This window comes from Bos mutus, chromosome 22 (genome assembly GCF_027580195.1).
Source record: "Bos mutus isolate GX-2022 chromosome 22, NWIPB_WYAK_1.1, whole genome shotgun sequence".
In the NCBI taxonomy this organism is placed as follows: domain Eukaryota; kingdom Metazoa; phylum Chordata; class Mammalia; order Artiodactyla; family Bovidae; genus Bos; species Bos mutus.
The window spans coordinates 8,006,025-8,025,833 of NC_091638.1; the positions used below are offsets into that span (position 1 = coordinate 8,006,025).

A 19,809-nucleotide genomic window follows, 5' to 3' on the forward strand; every position below is an offset into this window, starting at 1 on the left:
TACTTGGCACTGCCCTTGCTACTCTAGGAGGGAAGTCTCAATCATGCAGTGATGCCTCCTTACCTCTTACTGCTACCACACTCAACTTGTGAGGCAGGGAACCTCAAATACGAGTAGTAAGCAGGGTTTTGGCATTCAGTTTTCTGGCCCATCTGCCATGTAGGCATGGGGAGAAAAACAGTAGCAGGAAAGAAGTCAGGAGGCAGAGAAGGGGGCCCTTTAGAGATCTGCTAAGGTACTGCAGTGTTCTACAACTGTGCAAACACTGAGAAACCAAAGATTCCACAGGAAATGGTGGGATAGCTTGTTCTTAGAAAAGTCTAAGATGTCAGAGAAAAGTCGAAGTAGAGTAGAAATATCAACAGCTCTTTATATAGTGGCAGAAATAACAAACTGAACAATAATATTCACAATGTTAGAAAGATGAGTCATAACATTCTTAACTAGAACCACATAAACTGATGAAAATACCACCACACTGAACAGGAATTTTCAAAAAGTCTAAACACTTTATTTTGTTGATGTTCTGGTCCTCCGCTCTTTCATAACGCACGTGCTTTCGTAACTACACTGGCTTTCGTCCTGGTTCTCAGCTGGACAAAGCCTGCTCCCATCTAAGTGTCTCTGTGCCTGCTATTTCCTTAATGGAATTCTCCTCTCCTAGATCTTGTATGGCTCTCTTTGGGTCTCAATGCAAATGTCATCTTTCCTACAGCACTAATCTCTATCCGAAACTCCACAAGGAACTTGAGGGCAGCATCTATCTATGCCTTGTAAATCTAAGACTCAGAACAGAGCCTGGAGCAAGGTAGGTACTCAGTAAATACTGAGCAATTGACTCCTGGAAGTTTATATCTGAAAGTGACAGAAAGAAAAGTTTAAAAACAAAATTAAACTCTTAATGAAAACGTGTAGAATGTAAGAATATTCAAATACTCACTGAATCGCCATCATCTTTTTTAGAATCTCTTTTCAATGGTTCATTCATATCTTCTTGACTACGGAAGCTGAAATTCTGAATTGCTTCAGTGACACCTCTAAGAGAGCTATAAATATCTTCAGAGTTCATATTTTCTGTGTCATAATCAAAAGCACTATGAAAAAGACAACAATTTTTTTTGTTTCTGTGTAGTTTTAAAATACAAATATATCTGAGGAAATGGCACAGGATGTTTATAAAGACAGAGTTAGAGAATGCGTATGTTCTAAAGCATAATTAGCCAAACAAAACCTGACAGGTACAAACGGCTGAAGAGCATGTCCCCCTGTTTGCTCACCAAGGGCAGTTTATAGTGACTCTATAAGGCACAGCCCTTGACAACTGGTTTTTCTTTTCACCTTAAGAACTTTTTTTTACATTTTTAAACAGCTGAGAAAAAAATCAAAACACATTTCATGACACATGAAAATTATATAAAACTCAAGTTATGTGTGTGCGTGTGTGCGTGCTCAGTCGTCTCCAACTCTTTGCGACTCCATGGACTGTAGCTCGCCAGGCTCCTCTGTCCATGGAATTTTCCAGGCAAGAATACTGGAGTAGATTGCCATTTCCTCCTCCAGGGGATCTTCCCGAAATTATTTTGGAACATAGCAATGCTGATTTATTTAGCTATTGTCTATGGCTATTTCACACTACAGCAGCAGAGTTGAATAGACCTGACAATGACTACCCTGCTGGCAAAGTCTAAAATATTTACCATATGACTCTTTACAGAGTTTGCTAACCCCAGTGGGTACTGCTGGAAGAGGAGATTAACACATTTTACACAAATATGTAAGACGATTGAGAATTTTTAACATAGAATATGTGTTACTGATATGAATTCTTTTTTTTGGCCACATCATGAGGCATGTAGAATCTTACTTCCCTGACCCCAGGGATGGAACCAGTGCCCCCTGCAGTGGAAAGAGAGCCCGAAGCACTTGATTGCCAGGAAGTCCCACTGAAATATGAATTCTATAATCAGATTCTAAAATTCAACTCAGTCTGGAATTTAGCCATCATAATTATCACATATGCATAGGCATGAAAAAATATGATGGTAAGTTTGCAATATGTTTTGCAATATAATGAAACATCTTATATAATTGTAATGAATATGATGAAGAATATGCTATATGGCTAATAACAAAAATCAAGCTGATAAGGACAATAATGGCTACTAAGCCATTTTTTTAAAGACCAGGAGAAGGGAAAAAAATGTTAATCCATTAATGAGTTAATTAATAACTTCTTCTGAAATATAGCTCACGTGGGATTTGCTCAAGTGTGAAAATTTCACAAGTCTCATGAAGGATCAATCTCAAGATCACATTTTTTTCCTAAGAAGTATACATATTGCCATTTTATATTTAACCCTTCCCTATGTTTTTATTTTTACATTTTTTTGTCTATAAAACTTTTTTTTTCTATTTTTAACAGGTGGTTGGCCAATATTAGATCTAAAATTTTCATTATAACTTGATCTCGTTTATATCAACTATTATAACTGAAAGACACAACTGGAAATTAATGGATTTATACAGCTTATCTGAGAAACAGTAACTATGTTATTTAATGTTTAATTACTGCTTGCTTTTTTCCAAAAGCTGTGTCCATAAGTTTTCCTGTCACTTACAAGAAAAAGAATTCCATATCCTATATATTATTATCATCTAAAGGGTTCATTTTGGATAAACCTAACATTGTTTTAATTTGCTCAGTTTCTATGTGTCCAAGACATTTTAGTTAAGTAGTAATCAACTGGATTTATATTAATGTCAGTTTTTCTAAGAATGGGAATCTGCAAATACAAACCATGATGGTAAACAATCCTTTTATTACCTTGGAGATAAAGTATTCTGCGACGTATTGGTAGGAGAAGTAAGAGGACTGGACCAGTTGGCTGGTGACCGTGGTGTTGGTCTTGTCAAAGGACTTCCCATGGAACCCTGACGGACAAGAATCAAATAAACATTAACATATGACAGGCTCTTAGGGAAGCCATACAGTCAACATGTTGAACACATGAAAGAGCCAGATTTATATTAAGAGGTCATTATTTTATGTATTTTAAAAGATTAAAAAAAATTTTTTGTCTGTGTAGTGAGATACGTGGGATCTTAACTCCCCAACCAGGATCAAACCCATGGCCCTGCACTGGAAGCACAGAATCTAAACCGATGGACCACCAGGGAAGTTCCCAGATCATTATTTTACTGTTCTCTTTTTTAAAATTTATTATTAAAATTCATTTAGCTGCGCTGGGCCTTAATTGTGGCATGCAGACTCAAGTTCCTCCATGCATGTGGGATCCCAGGTTCCCCGACCAGGGATTGAATACATGTTCCCTGCACTGCAAGGCAGATTATTAACCACTGGACCACCAAGGAAGTCCTGCTAGGTCATTATCTTAAAATATTCATGTACTTATCTCTAGTTTCTGTGGGGAAAAACTTTCTTCCCATTCAGCAATCTAGCTCTTTAAGTTTTTTGTTGTTGTTATCCTCAGCTATTCCTTCTCCTAAATATTACAACAACAATCTTTTTTCCTCAATAATTAAACAAGATTCCAAATTAACAATCTTAAATTAGCTCCCTGCCATAAGCCAATTCCTTCCTCCGATCATTCAGTTCAGTCGCTCAGTCCTGTCCGACTCCCTGTGACCCCATGAATCACAGCACGCCAAGCCTCCCTGTCCATCACCAACTCCCGGAGTTCACTCAAACTCACATCCATCAAGTCAGTGATGCCATCCAGCCATCTCATCCTCTGTCGTCCCTTTCTCCTCCTGCCCCCAATCCCTCCCAGCATCAGAGTCTTTTCCAATGAGTCAACTCTTTGCATCAGGTGGCCAAAGTATTGGAGTTTCAGCTTCAGCATCAGTCCTTCCAATGAATACCCAGGACTGATCTCCTTCAGAATGGATTGGTTGGATATCCTTGCAGTCCAAGGGACTCTCAAGAGTCTTCTCCAACACCACAGTTCAAAAGCATCAATTCTTCAGCACTCAGCTTTCTTCACAGTCCAACTCTCACATCCATACATGACCACTGGAAAAACCACAGCCTTAACTAGACGGACCTTTGTTGGCAAAGTAATATCTCTGCTTTTGAACATGCTATCTTGGTTGGTCATAACTTTTCTTCCAAGGAGTAAAGCGTCTTTTAATTTCATGGCTGCAATCACCATCTGCAGTGATTTTGGAGCCCCAAAAAAGAAAGTCTGACACTGTTTCCACTGTTTCCCCATCTATTTCCCATGACGTGATGGGACCAGATGCCATGATCTTTGTTTTCTGAATGTTGAGCTTTAAGCCAACCTTTTCACTTTCCTCTTTCACTTTCATTCGAGGCTTTTTAGTTCCTCTTCACTTTCTGCCATAAGGGTGGTGTCATCTGCATATTTGAGATTATTGATATTTCTCCCGGCAATCTTGATTCCAGCTTGTGCTTCTTCCAGTCCAGCGTTTCTCATGATGTACTCTGCATAGAAGTTAAATAAGCAGGGTGACAACATACAGCCTTGATGTACTCCTTTTCCTATTTGGAACCAGTCTGTTGTTCCATGTCCAGTTCTAACTGTTGCTTCCTGACTTGCATACAGGTTTCTCAAGAGGCAGGTCAGGTGGTCTGGTATTCCCATCTCTTCCAGAATTGTCCACAGTTTATTGTGATCCACACAGTCAAAGGCTTTGGCATAGTCAATAAAGCAGAAATAGATGTTTTTCTGGAACTCTCTTGCTTTTTCCATGATCTAGCGGATGTTGGCAATTTGATCTCTGGTTCCTCTGCCTTTTCTAAAACCAGCTTGAACAACTGGAAATTTACCTCCAATCATTACAATCACTTAAATTTTTGTTCCTCCTTCAGTTTGATTTACAAATGATTTTTACAAAGACATCAAAGAAGTAAAATCTGGTCATATTAGCAATTTGCCTATCTCTTAAGATAATAAAACAATATCTTCTCCTTTTATGTTTTTAATTTTTAGTTTTTGTCCCATGTAGCTTGTGGGATCTTAGTTTCCTGAACAGAGAGTCAACCCACGGCCTGGCAGTGGAAGTGCAGAATCCCAGCCACTGCACCACCAGGGAATTCCCCCTTTCCATTTAAAAAAGTAATTGACTTTGGCCCCAAGAAATGGTTCTCACATTGTTTTCCCCTTACACTTTACCTTACTCCTGACATAAGTGCACCTGCTTTCTCCTTTATGCATTATCAAAGGTATTGTCCTCTTTGTCTTTTTAAAACCCAAGTTCAATTCTTTGGCATATTATGCAAATAGTTCAATACCATTTAGATATAACACTAACCCTTCATTTACTCAGATCTTACTTCTCCAAAACAAACTCTTGTATTATTCAAGCACCTATAGACTGACAAGCCTGTAATTATTAAATGTGAACACGTCCTTTAAAGCACTACCCTCCTTGGGCCTGTTATTCCTGGAATAAGTCATCCTTTCTGGTCCTCCAATAAAGACTGGTTCATCTAAAGAGCATGTTCTAATTCTCATGGCTTGCACTGATCTAAGTTCTCATCTAAGTTCTGTTATATTTCACTTTCCTTGTTCCTACTGTGGTCACCATTCACCACCACCCTAATGCACACCAAATAATAATAGAACAATTACAGGCCTAAGGACTATTCTTTCCAGGACAATATTTATTTCTGCTCAGGAAATGCTGCCTAATGCAGATGCAAAAATTACACATTAGGATCAAAGTTTACTTCATGCAAAAAAGAAAGCAATTACTGTTGTTAACCATCCATCACATTAAACAACGGCCAAAAAAAATAAAACAAGTGAAAAAAGACCTGGGTTCCATTGCCAGTGTTTCGAAGGTGATTATGAAGAAGTTTGGTAGCACCATCCTGAAAAGTTTTTGGTAAAGCTCCTAATAACATTGTAAACTCTGGGGTATTGAGTTCAAATAAGGAAATCAGGACTGACTGCGCTGCCTAGAAAACAAAGACATATAAGAAGCAGATGATTACTCAAAGGAGACCATTTTCTTCATTCAACATTTCTATTCAATAGTGCCAGACCACCTTTCCTAGGGAAAAAGATGTTCCTACATACTTTCAAATTTCTTTGCTGAAACAATAAAAAACATTTTTTCGACTTACCATTTGTTTTTGGAAAGTAAGACAGGATTATGAAAAGTATAACAAATATGACCTACCAAGGGCAATGGTCTTGGCACACTTGTTGAAAAGCAATTGGCCACAGACACGGGTTTCCTTCTGGACTCTCAGTTCTATTCTATTGGTCTTTATGTCTATCCTTAACCCATTACCACACTGCCTTGATTACCATTACTTTGTATTAGGTTTTGAAGTCAGCAAGTGTAAAGTCCTCCTACTTGTTTTTCCCCCAAGGCTGCTCTGGCTATTATAGGGCCCCAGGAATTCCATTATGAATTTTGCAATCAGCTTCTCAATTTCTATGAAGCCAGCTAGGATACGGTAGGGATTACACTGAATTTATAGGTCACTCTGGGGAGTACTGACATCTTAATATAGTAAGTCTTCTGATCCCAGAAGACCTGATTTTCTCACCCAAGGACATGGGATGATTTTCCATCCTAAATTTCTTTCAATATTGTTTTATAGTTTCTACTATAAACTCTGTGCTTCCTTTGTTAAATTTATCGCTTTTTAATCTTCTTAGTGCTATTTTAAATGGAATTGTTATCTTAATTTCATTTTTGGATTGTTCAAGTGTTTAGAATACAACTGATATTTGTATATTAATTTTGCACCTTGCAATCCTGCTGAATGGGTTTATTAGTTCTAATAATATTTTAGTGATTCTAAAGGATTTTCTATACATAAAATTATATCATTTGCGAATAGAAATAGTTTTTCTTCCCTTCTTTCTCTTTTGTCTCTTTCATTTTCTTTCTCTCTCTTTTTTTTTTTTTTTTTTTTTTCCAGCTTAACTGTCCTGGCTAGAACCCTACTACAGCATTGAACAGAAATGGTGAGAACAGACATCTATCTGTTGTTCCTGATTTTACAGAGAAAGCATCCAATCTTTCACCATTAAGTAGCTGTGGATATTTGGAGGTGCCCAGTATTGGGCTTAGAAAGTTCCCTTCCCTTGTTAGTTTGCTTGCTATTTAGTCTTGGTCATGAAAGATGTCAGATCTTGCCAGATGCCTTTTCTGATGAGATAATCATGTGGCTTTTGTCTTTTTAGTAGTCATATGGAGTACTATAAGAGACTTTCAGATGTTAACTCAACCTTGCATTTCTGCGATAAATTCCACTTGGTCTTGGTTTGTAAGTCTCTTTTTATGTTACAGAATTTGGTTTGCCAGTATTTTGTTGAGGATTAAAAGTGTCCATATTTGTAAGAGATACTGATCTGTAGTTTTCTTTTTCTGTGTGATGTCTTGGTCTGGGTTTGTTACCAAGATACAACTGCCCTCATAGAATTGAGTTGGAAAGTGTTCCTATCTCTTATGGATTTTAAAGAAGAGTTTGAGAAGAATTGATATTAATGTTTGGTAAAACTCATCAGTTAGACCATCTGAGCCTGGCTTTTCTTTGTTGGTGGTTTTTTGATTACTAAATTAATCTCTTAACTTGTTCTATTGACTTTTCCAGTTAGTTTTGTTAATTTGTGTCTATCTAGGGATTTGTCCATTTCATTCAAGTTTACTACTTCCTGGCATACAATATTGTAGCATTCATTTATAATCATCTTTATTTCTGTAAGGCTAGTAATAAAAATCTCTTTTCATTTCTAAACCTAGTAATTTCAGCCTTCTTTTTTCTATCAAGCTACAAGTTTGTCAATTTTGTTAATATTTACAAAAAACACAATTTTGGGTTTTACTAATTTTCTCTATCACTTTTCTACTCTATTTTATTAATTTATGCTTAATCTTTTTTGTTTGTTTGGCCTGATTTTTAAAATTGAAGTACTTTTTGCTATACAATATAAGTTACAGGTGTATACTATAGTGACTCATACATTGTAACTCATTTATACTTAATACTTCCCTTGTACAATATGTCATTGTGACTGGTTTTATATTTAAATGCTTGTACTTCATCATTCTCCACTCCCATATTATCCCTCTCCTGCTGGTAACCACTAGATTGTTCTCTGTATCTGTGAATAGAGTTCTTTCTTCTTATATTCACTAGTTTGTTTAATTTTTTAGATTTCACACATAAGTGACATCGTACAGTATTTGTCATTGTCTGATTTATTTCACTTAGCATAAAGTTCAACCATGTTGCTGCAAATGGCAAAACTGTGCTCATTTTTACAGCTTAGTAGTATTCCATGGTGTGTGTGTGTGTGTGTACCACCTCTTTATCCTTTCATCTGTTGATGGACACATGTTGCTACCATCCAGATCTTGGCAACTGTAAATAATGGTGCTATGAACATCATTGGTGTGTGTATATCTTTTCAAATTAATGTTCTTGCTTTTTTTTTTGTAAGACATATACCCAGGAATGAAATTGCTGGGTCATAGGGTAGTTCTATTTTTAGTTCTTTGAAACTAAGGACCTGTTTTCACAGTGACTGCACCAATTTACATTTCCAACACCAGTGTATGAGGGTTCCCTTTTCTCCACATCCTTGCTAACACTTGTTATCTGTGTTCTTTTTGATGACAGCCATTCTGACCGGTGTAAGGTAACATCTCTTTGTAGTTTTGATTTGTATTTCCTTGATGATTAGTGATTTTCAGCATCTTTTTATGTGCCTGTTGGCCATCTGCATTTTCTCTTTGAAAAATAGTCTATTCAGTTTTTCTATTTTTCAATTAAGCTGTTTTTTTTTTTTTTTTGATGTTGAGTTGTACGAGTTGTTTATATATGCTGGATATTTATCCCTTAACAATCATTTGCAAATATTTTCTCCCATATTCAATAGGCTGTCTTTTGTTTTGTTTATGGTTTTCTTTGCTCTACAAAAGCTGTTAAATTTAATTAGGTCCCATTTGTTTTTCTTTTATTTCCTTTGCTTTGGGAGATGGAACCAAAAAACACTACTGTGATTTATGTCAGAGAGTGTTCTGCCTATGTTTTCTTCTAGGATACTAACAGTATTCAGTCTTACATTTAAGTCTTTAATCCATTTTGAGTCTATTTTTGTATACGGTGTTAGAGAATGTTCTAATTGCATTCTTTTACATGTAGCTGTCCAGTCTTCCCAGCACCAGTTATTGAAGAGATTATTCTTTCCTCATTGTATATTCCTGGTTGCTTTATCATAGGTTAACTGACCACTTGTGCATGGGTTTATTTCTGTTCCACACAGATCTGTTCCATTGATCTGTGTGTCTATTTTTGTGTCCGTACCATATTGTTTTGATTACTCTGGTTCTGTCAGTAGAGCCAGATACAGGATGCAAGAAACGAATTGTTAGGGTTGAAGAGGAATCTCAGGAAGATGGTGAAGAGAACAGAGGGTCTAGAAAGGAACACCCCAGAAAAGAAATAACCAGTGTTTTTGAGAATATGGAAAATCTCAGCCATGAGCATGTGGCAGAGATGTTGAACCTATTAACACTTAAAAAATATGTTGGGGGGAGAAACAGGACAATGAAAACCAAGGCAAATTATTAACACTAGGACAAATAAAGTTTCCATAAGGAGGGAGGCAGTAATTAACCACTTGGTGAAGAAATTAATACTTCCACAGTCAAAATTAACTCTTTTCTACTGATTACCAACAGCTGATTCATAAGTATTTTGAAGGTTATGGGGAAAGACATAGGCTAGGATATTGGAAAGTGAAATCTTCATTTATAAAGGCAGACAGACAGATACACAATGACTGAATCTATCAACAGGTCAGTAAATAATGCCTAAAATTAATACATCAAGAAACAGTACAAACTCTTATTTGAAATACATAGGTAAATGCAAGGGAAAAAATTCTGAATGGCTGTAAGAGTAGAGGTTAGGAGACTGTGGCAAAGACAGCTATTTTTGACTCTAAGTTTGAAAATTATAGTCACATTAATTGGATAAAATTTAAAAGAGAGGATTTTTTTTTTTAAGGTCTTTATATCACCAGGTAAATAACTCTATGCTAACTGGTAACATCCTGAAAATATTAGCTTCCTTAACTGGCAATCTAAAATGACTGATTTGCTTTTCTAATTTATCTTCTGAATCTTAAACTAAAACATACCTTCCGAACATCAGAACTTTTGGGTTCTGTTGTCCAGGTGATGACCCGAGACACTGCCAGGCGAGTTTCACTGGAATTTACAAAATCTCCTGGATCCATCTGTTTGGCCAGAGTTTCTATGTATTTGAGGATAGCAACCTTCACCTATACAGGGATGCACAAAGAGAGAGGACAATCAGCTGGGCATTGGCAGGCAGTAAGAACATTTGAGAAATAGTTAGGTAATATTTTTTTAACAAATACAAAATGAAAAAGCATCAACAGCAAAAGAAGTTATACATACAACCACCTACCTATCAGAGGTACAAGTATATGATAATGTGGCTTTTTTCTCACACATAGCAGAATTTATAAATTTTATTACCCATCTTTGAACAATTGTTGAAGACTCTCTTGATAAGATTAGACACTTCTCCTTTAGTCTGCCTTCAGAGCTTAGAGCTGACTCTTGTCTAGATCTCCCCGGGAACCAGTCTTTATACATTGAAGGATAATTTGCCTCTTGGGGAAACGAACCAAAGGGTTTTGGAAATAAGGTATTATACATCCAGTGGGTAATCAAGTGGATAATCAAAGTGGGCAATACAGGTTTTTGATAAATATACATTAAGGCTCCAATGAGACCAGGTTCCTTAATAGGTCCATCAACCGCTAGAACCACCTCTCAAAATAAATGTGACAAAAAAGCTTTACAGAAGGACTACTGGGGAAGAGACAATACTTATGTGCATAAAAGAAGTATAATATATGAGTTTTAAAAGTCTTGTTATTCTCCTAGAAATTCCTGATATGTGGGTGGCATGGTAGGTAGGAGTGTGGTAGGATGCAGGCTTCAAAATCAGCAAGAGGTGGGGCAAAGCATACATGCTTCTCTCTCAGATGCAGCCTTCTTTATCCTTAGAGTAAGCCATTATTAAATAATCTCCCCTTTCTCAGTATGGCAGGGTAGAAAAAGTTAGAGAACCACTGTTTTTATTTTTTTTTTTTTTTAGAATCACTGTTTTTAAAGTCACGTCTAACATTCTAGATTTCTAAATAATGATTCTCTAAGACATTATCAGTGCACTTTAGAAATGGCACCTGGGAGACTGTACAGTCCCTGGATACAGCAGACTCTAAACACATACTAAATGCTGATTTGCAGACTTAGAAAAAGGAAGGTTTAAATGTATGATTAAAATAGCAACTTTGAAAAAATATTGTCAAAGATTAAGGTAATCAGGTATTCTGTACTCCTGCTGCTGCTGCTGCTAAGTCGCTTCAGTCGTGTCTGACTCTGTGCAACCCCACAGATGGCAGCCCAGCAGGCTCCCTCGTCCTTGGGATTCTCCAGGCAAGAACACTGGAGTGGGTTGCCATTTCCTTCTCCAATGCATGAAAGTGAAAAGTGAAACTGAAGTTGCTCAGTCGTGTCTGACTATTAGCAACCCCATGGACTGCAGCCTACCAGGCTCCTCTGTCCCTTGGATTTTCCAGGCAAGAGTACTGGAGTGGGGTGCCATTGCCTCTCCCCCTGTACTCCTTCATCCCCTATTATTGATCTTATTATTGATCATTTCTCTCACTCAATCCAAATAAGGTCTCTGGGAAGTAGTATGTCAAGTTAATATACAGAAGTAATAAGTTAAACTTCTGACTCTTGAACATTTTCCCCTCTCTGCTTCCAGTTTAAAGAAGACAGAAAGCATCAACTTATTGTCTTCATTTCATAATACATGATTTTAAGAAGTAACTGTAACTTTAAGAATTTTTTTTTTAAGTCAACCCATCACCATCCTGAGTAAATCATACAGTGAAGAGGGAAACAGATGTATGGTTAATTTTGAGTAGCAGGTCCAACTAAATTATTATACATAATATTCTGGATTTTTAAGCCACGTCACCTTCTATTGGTGAGACCAGCTGAAAGAAAGCTAAAGTAAATCAAAGAATAAACATCAATGCATTTTGTTTTTTGAATATATTTATTTGGACTATGTGAGATTTAATTAGTACCATGTCTTGGCAATTTATAGAGGCATGTAAAGTTTCTAAAGAGTTTCATAGAATAGGTGTGTTTACTATACAAATAAGCAAAACAACCGTAATACATATATAATCATTTGAAAATTTATATTTTGGTAGTATATTTCAAAAGGTTATAAACATAGTCTGTATTTTTTATAACATAAACATGCATTCTTCTTCAGAGAGGAAAAACAATATAGTTGCTAAGGTGTGTATAATTCTAAACATATTTCTGAAACTCAGAAAAAAAAGTCAAAAAGTTCCATTTATTAAAAAAATATTACTCAAATAAAATCACTCTGTATGTCATCTTTGTCTATTTTATTGCTTCCTTTTTGACATTTGGCTACATGACAGTCTGTGAGAAATATAAAATTTTATCTGAAAGATCCAGCACTTTTTAAATAAAGAATTTTGATAAATCTCATACTGAAGCTATTTAGTTATTTGTGGTTTTCTATAATCTGTTAAGTCTTTAATTCTTAATCCTGTCAACCATCTCAAAGTTACTTTTATTTTCAGCATAACATACAGCTCCAATAAAATTCCTTTTTGCTATCCTAAGACATCAATTTGTGGGTGTCTTTCTCCTACAGTGACTTTCCCCTGCAGCTTTATATATGTGTGTATAATATATAAAAACCATACATATGTCCATATAATAGATTATGATATATACATACATATATTTACATAGACTGTTTCTCTAAAAGTCATATACACATACACATACATATTCTCTCATAAATATGAGGTAATATGAGGTAAATAATCAGTAAAGAATCTGCCTGCAATGCAGGAGACCCAGGTTTGATTGCTGGGTTGGGAAAATCCCTGGAGAAGGAAATGGCAACCCACTCCAGTATTCTTGTCTGGGAAACCCCATGGACAGAAGAGCCTGGCAGGCTATAGTTCATGGGGTTGTAGACTTGGACGTGACTTAGCGACTAAACCATCGTGACGTATATATGTGTATGTATATGTATGTATGACTTTCAGATAAACAGTCTGTGATTCCAGTCTTCAGTATGACATTTCCTAATAGGGAAACTAGTTTTATACTTCCCATTGTCTTTCTCTTCAGGCCTTTAGCAACCCTTATTTTGAAAACTAATGATTCAGACCTCCATTTCTACTGGCCCATGTAACAACTCTATATGTTTTCAATACCATTTGAATACCTACCACCAATACCTAAATCATAATTCTTTCCACAGTTTACAGTTCATCACGTATTATAAATATTAATGACAAAATTATAAGGAATACCTAGCACAATGGCTTGGACAAATAACAAGTTTAAACAATGTCTATCAATAATAGCAAGTAAATTATTCTCCTTCTGCAGGTCACTTTTAAAAATCAAAACAGATGGAACCTCTTTCACAAAGCAGCTCTGAGAAAATAACATATGTTGAGTACATGTCAACCCTGGTAAGAAACATAATTGTGACTTTAAGGCAAAATCATATTCAGAAACTTAAAAGGGAAATCAATCCAAGGCAATAATGCTTATAGAAACATTTCGTGCAGAACAGAGCAGAAAATACAAGGCTTGTAAATGTACATATGCTTGTTATTTCCCTGACATTAATCTCATTTAAGAAAACTCAATAAAACCATTTTTAGTAAAGAATTCAGGGGTACATATTTTCTTCTATGTTAAATAATTATTTGTAACAAAAAATTGGTATCTACCTAGTTTCCACATAAATTATTAGAAAATGTGTGCTAATAACAATTGAGAAAGCTAATCCCAAATCTAAAGCTTATGCACACATCAGAAATATCACATTGTAAGAAGAAAAAAAAAGCTACTGTTTCAATTAAGAAGAACTGGAGAACAGCTCTGAGATTAAACTTAAAAATTTTTGTTAATTGAAATACAGAGGCAAAACTGATATTCTGCCCAGAATACCTATTCAAACTCCTAAACTTTGAAGAAAAAAAAAAAGGACTGGGAAATCACAAACATAAAATGAGAAAAGACTTTATAGAGAGAGTTTGCACAACAGCTTAGGGTTAGACGGCCATACTTGTGTTGCTTTCTAACTATGAGTCCCCAGTAAGCTTCTCCGGAAGATAATCTGGCACCAAATAACATTTGAAATCAAATCCGTGCATGCTTTAGAGGCTTATAATGGTTAGTAGTTGAATATATAGATGCATACAAACATTATCAGAAACACTGCAGAGTTTGTAAAGAGAGTTAAGAAAAGAAATAATGCAGATTAAAACAAAACCAATAAAACCTTGGAGCTCCAAAAAGAGTGAAGCTGGTCCCGAAGTGCTGGCTTGACTGTCTGAAAGTTTATAAAAACAAAATCCACTGATTGAACAGCTTCTCGTGTGACACAAGTACAAACATTAACTTTATGAATAAAATACTTCAATTCCTTACAATGTCTTCAAAAGACCTCAAAGTTTTACCTTCAAGCTTGGTGTTTGGGTCTGATCAACTGTAAATCTCATTAGAATATTGAACTGAAGATCATTTGGAAAAGATTCTCTGAAATACGGAAAGAACAAAGCAAAAAAAAAATTAAAAATTAAGTCAGCAAGTAAGCTTTTAGCAGAACGTTTGAATTTATACCCTGCAAGTATAAATTTAACCCCCTAAGCAACACTAGAGCAAATAATGATCTCTTGCCTCAGTTATAGATTTCATCAGAAAATGTGTTCAGGGAAAAGTTCAACAGTATCAGAGATGTTTCCATACCTAATATCTGAATTCTAGACTCACCTCAACTTAATAAATGGATATTTGAAATAAGTCACTTCAACAATCTACACAAGAAAGTAAAAACGTATCATTGGTTCAAAATCTTCTGAAAAAAGAATGCATAATAAAACATTCTTTTTAAATTTAGCAAATATTTTATCTTTATATTAGATTGAATAAAATCTTTTACTTTGCAGTTACTTCTTTTTTTTTTTTTTTTTTTTACTCTTATTTGCATTTATTTTTTGCGGCATTTATTCCCGGGCCATAAGTGTTTGTTTCTTCGGTTTCTTCTGGGATATCTTTTTCTTCTGTGCAACCTCCTCTTCTGGTTTAGGAACAATCTGTTCTTTTTCAGTAAGGATCATCTCAATGTGGCAGGGAGAGCTCAAGTAGGGGTTGATCCGACCGTGAGCTCTGTAAGTCCTGCGCAGCAGGGGGGCGCTTTGTTCACTTGGATGTGCTCAATGACCAGAGAATCTACATCTAAGCCCTTAAGTTCAGCATTACTCTCTGCGTTTTTGAGCATGTGTAGTAAAAATTCAGCACTCTTTCTGGGCCACTGACCCTGCGTCCAGCCCCACTATTTGGCCTGTGCACACCTACCAACTCCACCGTTGTAACAACGGAATGGCACACATTGCTTCTTTAAAGTGACATCCTTCAGATACTTGGTGGCTTTTCGGATATGCATACCCTTTATGGCCTGGACAGTTTCACAAGTGTTCTTAAAGTGAACACGAAGATTTGAACCTCTTGATTTGCATGATTTTGTGGGGTTTTCTGGGTCAAGTGAATAGCGCACCATTTTTAGGGGTCATCTCAGGCCGCTTATCAGAAAAGCTGCAGTTACATCTTAATTACAATAAATTACTACCTTGAATTACTCAACCGATGTTAATGAAATTTTTTATAGATTAAATGCAATGTTTGAACTAAGAACCTATGTTGTATCAAATTACACCATGTAAATGGACATCATTAACAATTTTCAAATGGAGCTCATGAAATCTTGATGGTTTGAAAGGACTCAAAAATCTGAACTTTCAACACAAAAACTAAATTTTCTTAATTACTACTCAGTAATTAAGTGGAAATATATGAAGAATTAAGTGGAAATATATGAAGAAAAATCTTACCTTGTAACATCGAGGGCTTTCTGAACTTTTGCTTGAACAGACCCAAGCAAATCAGCACCCATTTTTTTAAGTAGTTGCGTCAGCAGTACAAACAACCAATCTTGAAGATCGTCTTTGTGGACTTGTATGAAGTCCACTAGAGTCTCCAAAAACATGCTGAATACCTACAGTGGGTAAATGGGGGAAGGAGAAGAAAAAGGAGGAAATATTGACCTCTATGATCAATTCAAAACTGAAAGAGAAAGGAATACAGGAATCAGAGGCACAGCGATTGGCAGCCAAGCGGAAAAACAATCTCTCTCGCTTTTCATTGGACTCTGTGATACAAGAGTACATTTGAACTGTTATCCAACTTCTGCTGAAGTTCGACAATTAGCTATTCCATGCAGCATCACTTGGTAAAGAAACTTTGGCCATAATGGCTGGCACACCTAAGGCTGTCAATGATGTCATAGCTTAAACTGAAATTCATTTTATCTGAATTTAGGGCAAGAAACTACCCATAGTCTCACCAGCCCCCAGCTCTCTGAAGTGTCAGTGAGTTAATCAGAGGAAGACTATGCTGACAGCTACCTTAATATATAAGATGATTTTTAACATAATGGGCTAATTGGAGACTTCTTAGTTTTCACAATGTTAGTAGTCACAAAATTCTTTGGTATAAGATGTATTATTTATTAAAACTGCCCCAAAAGTAATTTTAAATGACCTGTGTGCTCAGTTGCTCAGTCATGTCTGACTCTGCAACCCTATGGACTGTAGCCCTCCAGGCTCCTCTGTCCATGGGATTCTCTAGGCAAGGATACTGGAGTGCATTGCCATTTCCTCCTCCAGGGGATCATCCCAACTCAGTGACAGAATCCATGTCTCTTACGACTCCTGCATCAGGCAGGCGGGCTCTTTACCACTAGTGCCACCTGGGAAGCCTTAAATGACTTCCTTAAATGGGATACCTGTGCCTAAAATAAATAAAATCAGGACACAAATCTACATCTACATTTTAATGATTTCTACAAAGAACCAGATAGCATGCTATTAGTCTCCATTTCTACCGAGGGGTTTTATACTTGTTTCCAATATTAATCTACTAGTTTTAAACTTCTTATAAGATTCAAGAAAAATTTAAGGGGAGGGAAGCTAAGATTCTTAAGTGATTTATCTCATTAAAAATACTTAAAACAAGTGACATACAATAAGGTTATATCTCATCAATAAATTCAATATCATACTGGACAATTTATTTCTACATAAAGAGGGAAAAGTTCTTAAGATAATGTCAGCCATGTTGTGTTATGAGACAATTTATAATCCCAATGGATTATAAAATCTATGGTTTAAAAAAGTTAAGTCCAAAGTAAGTATGCTAATTTAAAATTAAGAGTTTTACTCTCAATATATATTTTATTTCTTCACTTTCCTTTATGTAGTTATACACGAATTCCTGTTTTTCTCTCATGTTAGAAATGAAGGACTTTTTATCTATCAGAATTGTAACTAAGCTTTTTAACATCTGAATTTGAGTTAGAAAAAGATGTGCTTGTGTGTATGTGCTCAGTCATGTCTGATTCTTTGCAACCTCGTGGAATGAATATAGCCCGCCAGGCCTGTATGTCTATGGAATTTTCCAGGTAAGAATACTGGAGTGGGTTGCCATTTCCTACTCAAGTGGATCTTTCTGATCCAGGGATCGAACCTGCATCTCTTTTATCTTCTGGACTGGCGGGCAGATTCTTTACCACTGTGCCACCTGGGAAGCCTTAGAAAACATACACTTTGCTCAAGACGTTATTTGTAAAAGCAGAAAGTATGACTACTTAAAATTTGTTACCTCTGACCTCAAGGCAGTAAGTACCTGTGCCTCAACACTGTTCTTAATCACAATGCAGATTCATTAACTCCGGTACTACCCTACCAGAACCACTTGGACCACAGCTTCACTGAACTGTCTCTGGGCCTGAGGAACGTCAATAGACCTACTCATAACAAATACATGTATTTAACCTAGTACTCACTCTGACTAGCAAATCTGTCCAGTGACGTCCTGGCATTAGTCAGTACCTGCCTAGAAAGTCAAACATTAAATATCCAGGAATTTTGTGAGGTGGTTGGTGGCTTGAAATCAGCCATTTGGGACTATTTACACCTCGGGAATTGTAACAAACATGACAAATCGGGGCTTCCTGCTACTCCCTTAAGCCTGGTGCACCAGCACAACACTCTCTAATTCTCCGGTTCACTTTCACTCCTAGTGTTCCAACTGCTGCCTATTTTCCTTAAGATTCCAACTTTAAGCTTTCACTGTACCAAAATCCATTTAGAAAATCAAAGGCATTAGAATGCCTAAGTCAACTCTCTCATTTTATCTGATTCTCAGAAAACTGAGAACTAGAAAATTAGGGGACTTACTTGCTCAAGGTTTCCACAGCTCATCAATGGCTAAATCACTTGGCTTTTAGTATTACTGGACAGCTTCTTCATCTACTTGACTGCCATTCATGATAAAATTCTCCACTGACTTTCCCCTCACTTTGATTTCTTCTACAGCTATCCTTATAATAACTCTTTCTCCAAGGAAGAGCCAATTTTATTTCGAAGACTAGTCTTTCTACTTGTATTCTTGCTCTCGAAAGTATGGTCTCCTCTGTCTTTACTCTTCTGTTCTCAACCTGAATTATCTGTTTACCAATGCAGAAGACACTGTCTCAAGAATTTCATTTTCAATTTCCATCCTATTGCACCCATCAATTACCTTCCAATCAAGAAATGTCATAGCTTTTTCATGAGCTTAGTATGCCTGGCCATTCCATAGTTTGACACTTTTTTCCTCTTACCTCCCTTTTTTCATTGTTACCAGGCATTTTCCTTTTGTATCCTGAATGTGGGGAGACCTCTTAGATCTTCATCCTGATTCTTTTTCATCGAAATTATGACTTCCTTGACAGAGCCTTCTAGGCCCCATAATAATCTCTATAATAGCTCTCACTTTTGGCCTTACTCAAATCTGTCAATCAGAACATCACTGTAGGCACCAGGCCTTTCTGACCTCAAGTCTGGATTTCTCTAACAGGCCAGAAAGCAGATATTCTAGGCTTTGCAGGCCATATGATGTGGGCCGCACTCTTCAACTCTGTCGTCATAGCATAGCCACAGACACTATGCAGACAAGTGATCACAGTTCTGTTTCAATAAAACTTTATTTACAAAACAGCAGACCAACTCAGACTTCTTTCTATCAGATGGTGACATCACTCTTTTGACAGAAACAAAATTCTTTAATGTCCCTTCCCTGTCTATAGAAAAATGTCTCAAATGCTTAGACGAGGCTCTAACTCTTCAGACTGATGTTGGACGATTTGGCAACATAAAGTCTTCATCCCTAAACACGTACTGCACACACTCCTGATTTCCTACCACACTCTCTAATCCCTCTATTTACACAAAGTACGTGACTCCCTACAAAGCTTACCACTCAAGTCCCAGCCAAAGAGCTTCTTGAATATCTTTAAATAATAGCCACTGTCCATCCCTGTTTGAAACTGGTACTTGGGCTACCTTTACAGTGTTCTTTAAATTTCTCTGTATTTATGTTATCTTCCTATCTGGAATATATAGCATTTGAGAACAATGGCTCTATTTTAGTCTTATGTCACCAGTTAGAACCAAATCTAAAGTTATCATCAGAGGTTGAGGATGCAATTAAAAAGTTGTCTGATGATACTGTAGGAAAAGTTGCCTTAAAAGTAAGAATTTTCTTTTAGTTGAGTAAAATTTACCTTAGTAACCAACCCCT

The 19,809-nt window shown here is 36.4% G+C and overlaps 1 protein-coding gene across 15 annotated transcripts in view; it reads right to left on the reverse strand.

Moving 5' to 3' along the window:
• Positions 1–19,809, reverse strand: part of CLASP2 (cytoplasmic linker associated protein 2) — a 174,508-nt gene that overhangs the window by 17,691 nt on the left and 137,008 nt on the right. For 8 of the 15 annotated variants that reach the window (XM_070359939.1, XM_070359937.1, XM_070359936.1 and 5 more), the window contains 7 exons: positions 16,020–16,183; positions 14,589–14,667; positions 14,411–14,461; positions 10,152–10,295; positions 5,801–5,944; positions 2,825–2,931; positions 941–1,094 (listed from right to left, as the gene is read on the reverse strand). In XM_070359939.1, coding sequence (XP_070216040.1) covers positions 941–1,094; positions 2,825–2,931; positions 5,801–5,944; positions 10,152–10,295; positions 14,411–14,461; positions 14,589–14,667; positions 16,020–16,183 — 843 coding nt within the window. The remainder of the gene's footprint in view (positions 1–940; positions 1,095–2,824; positions 2,932–5,800; positions 5,945–10,151; positions 10,296–14,410; positions 14,462–14,588; positions 14,668–16,019; positions 16,184–19,809) is intronic. The other 7 variants (XM_070359942.1, XM_070359950.1, XM_070359940.1 and 4 more) reach the window with 1 other exon arrangement.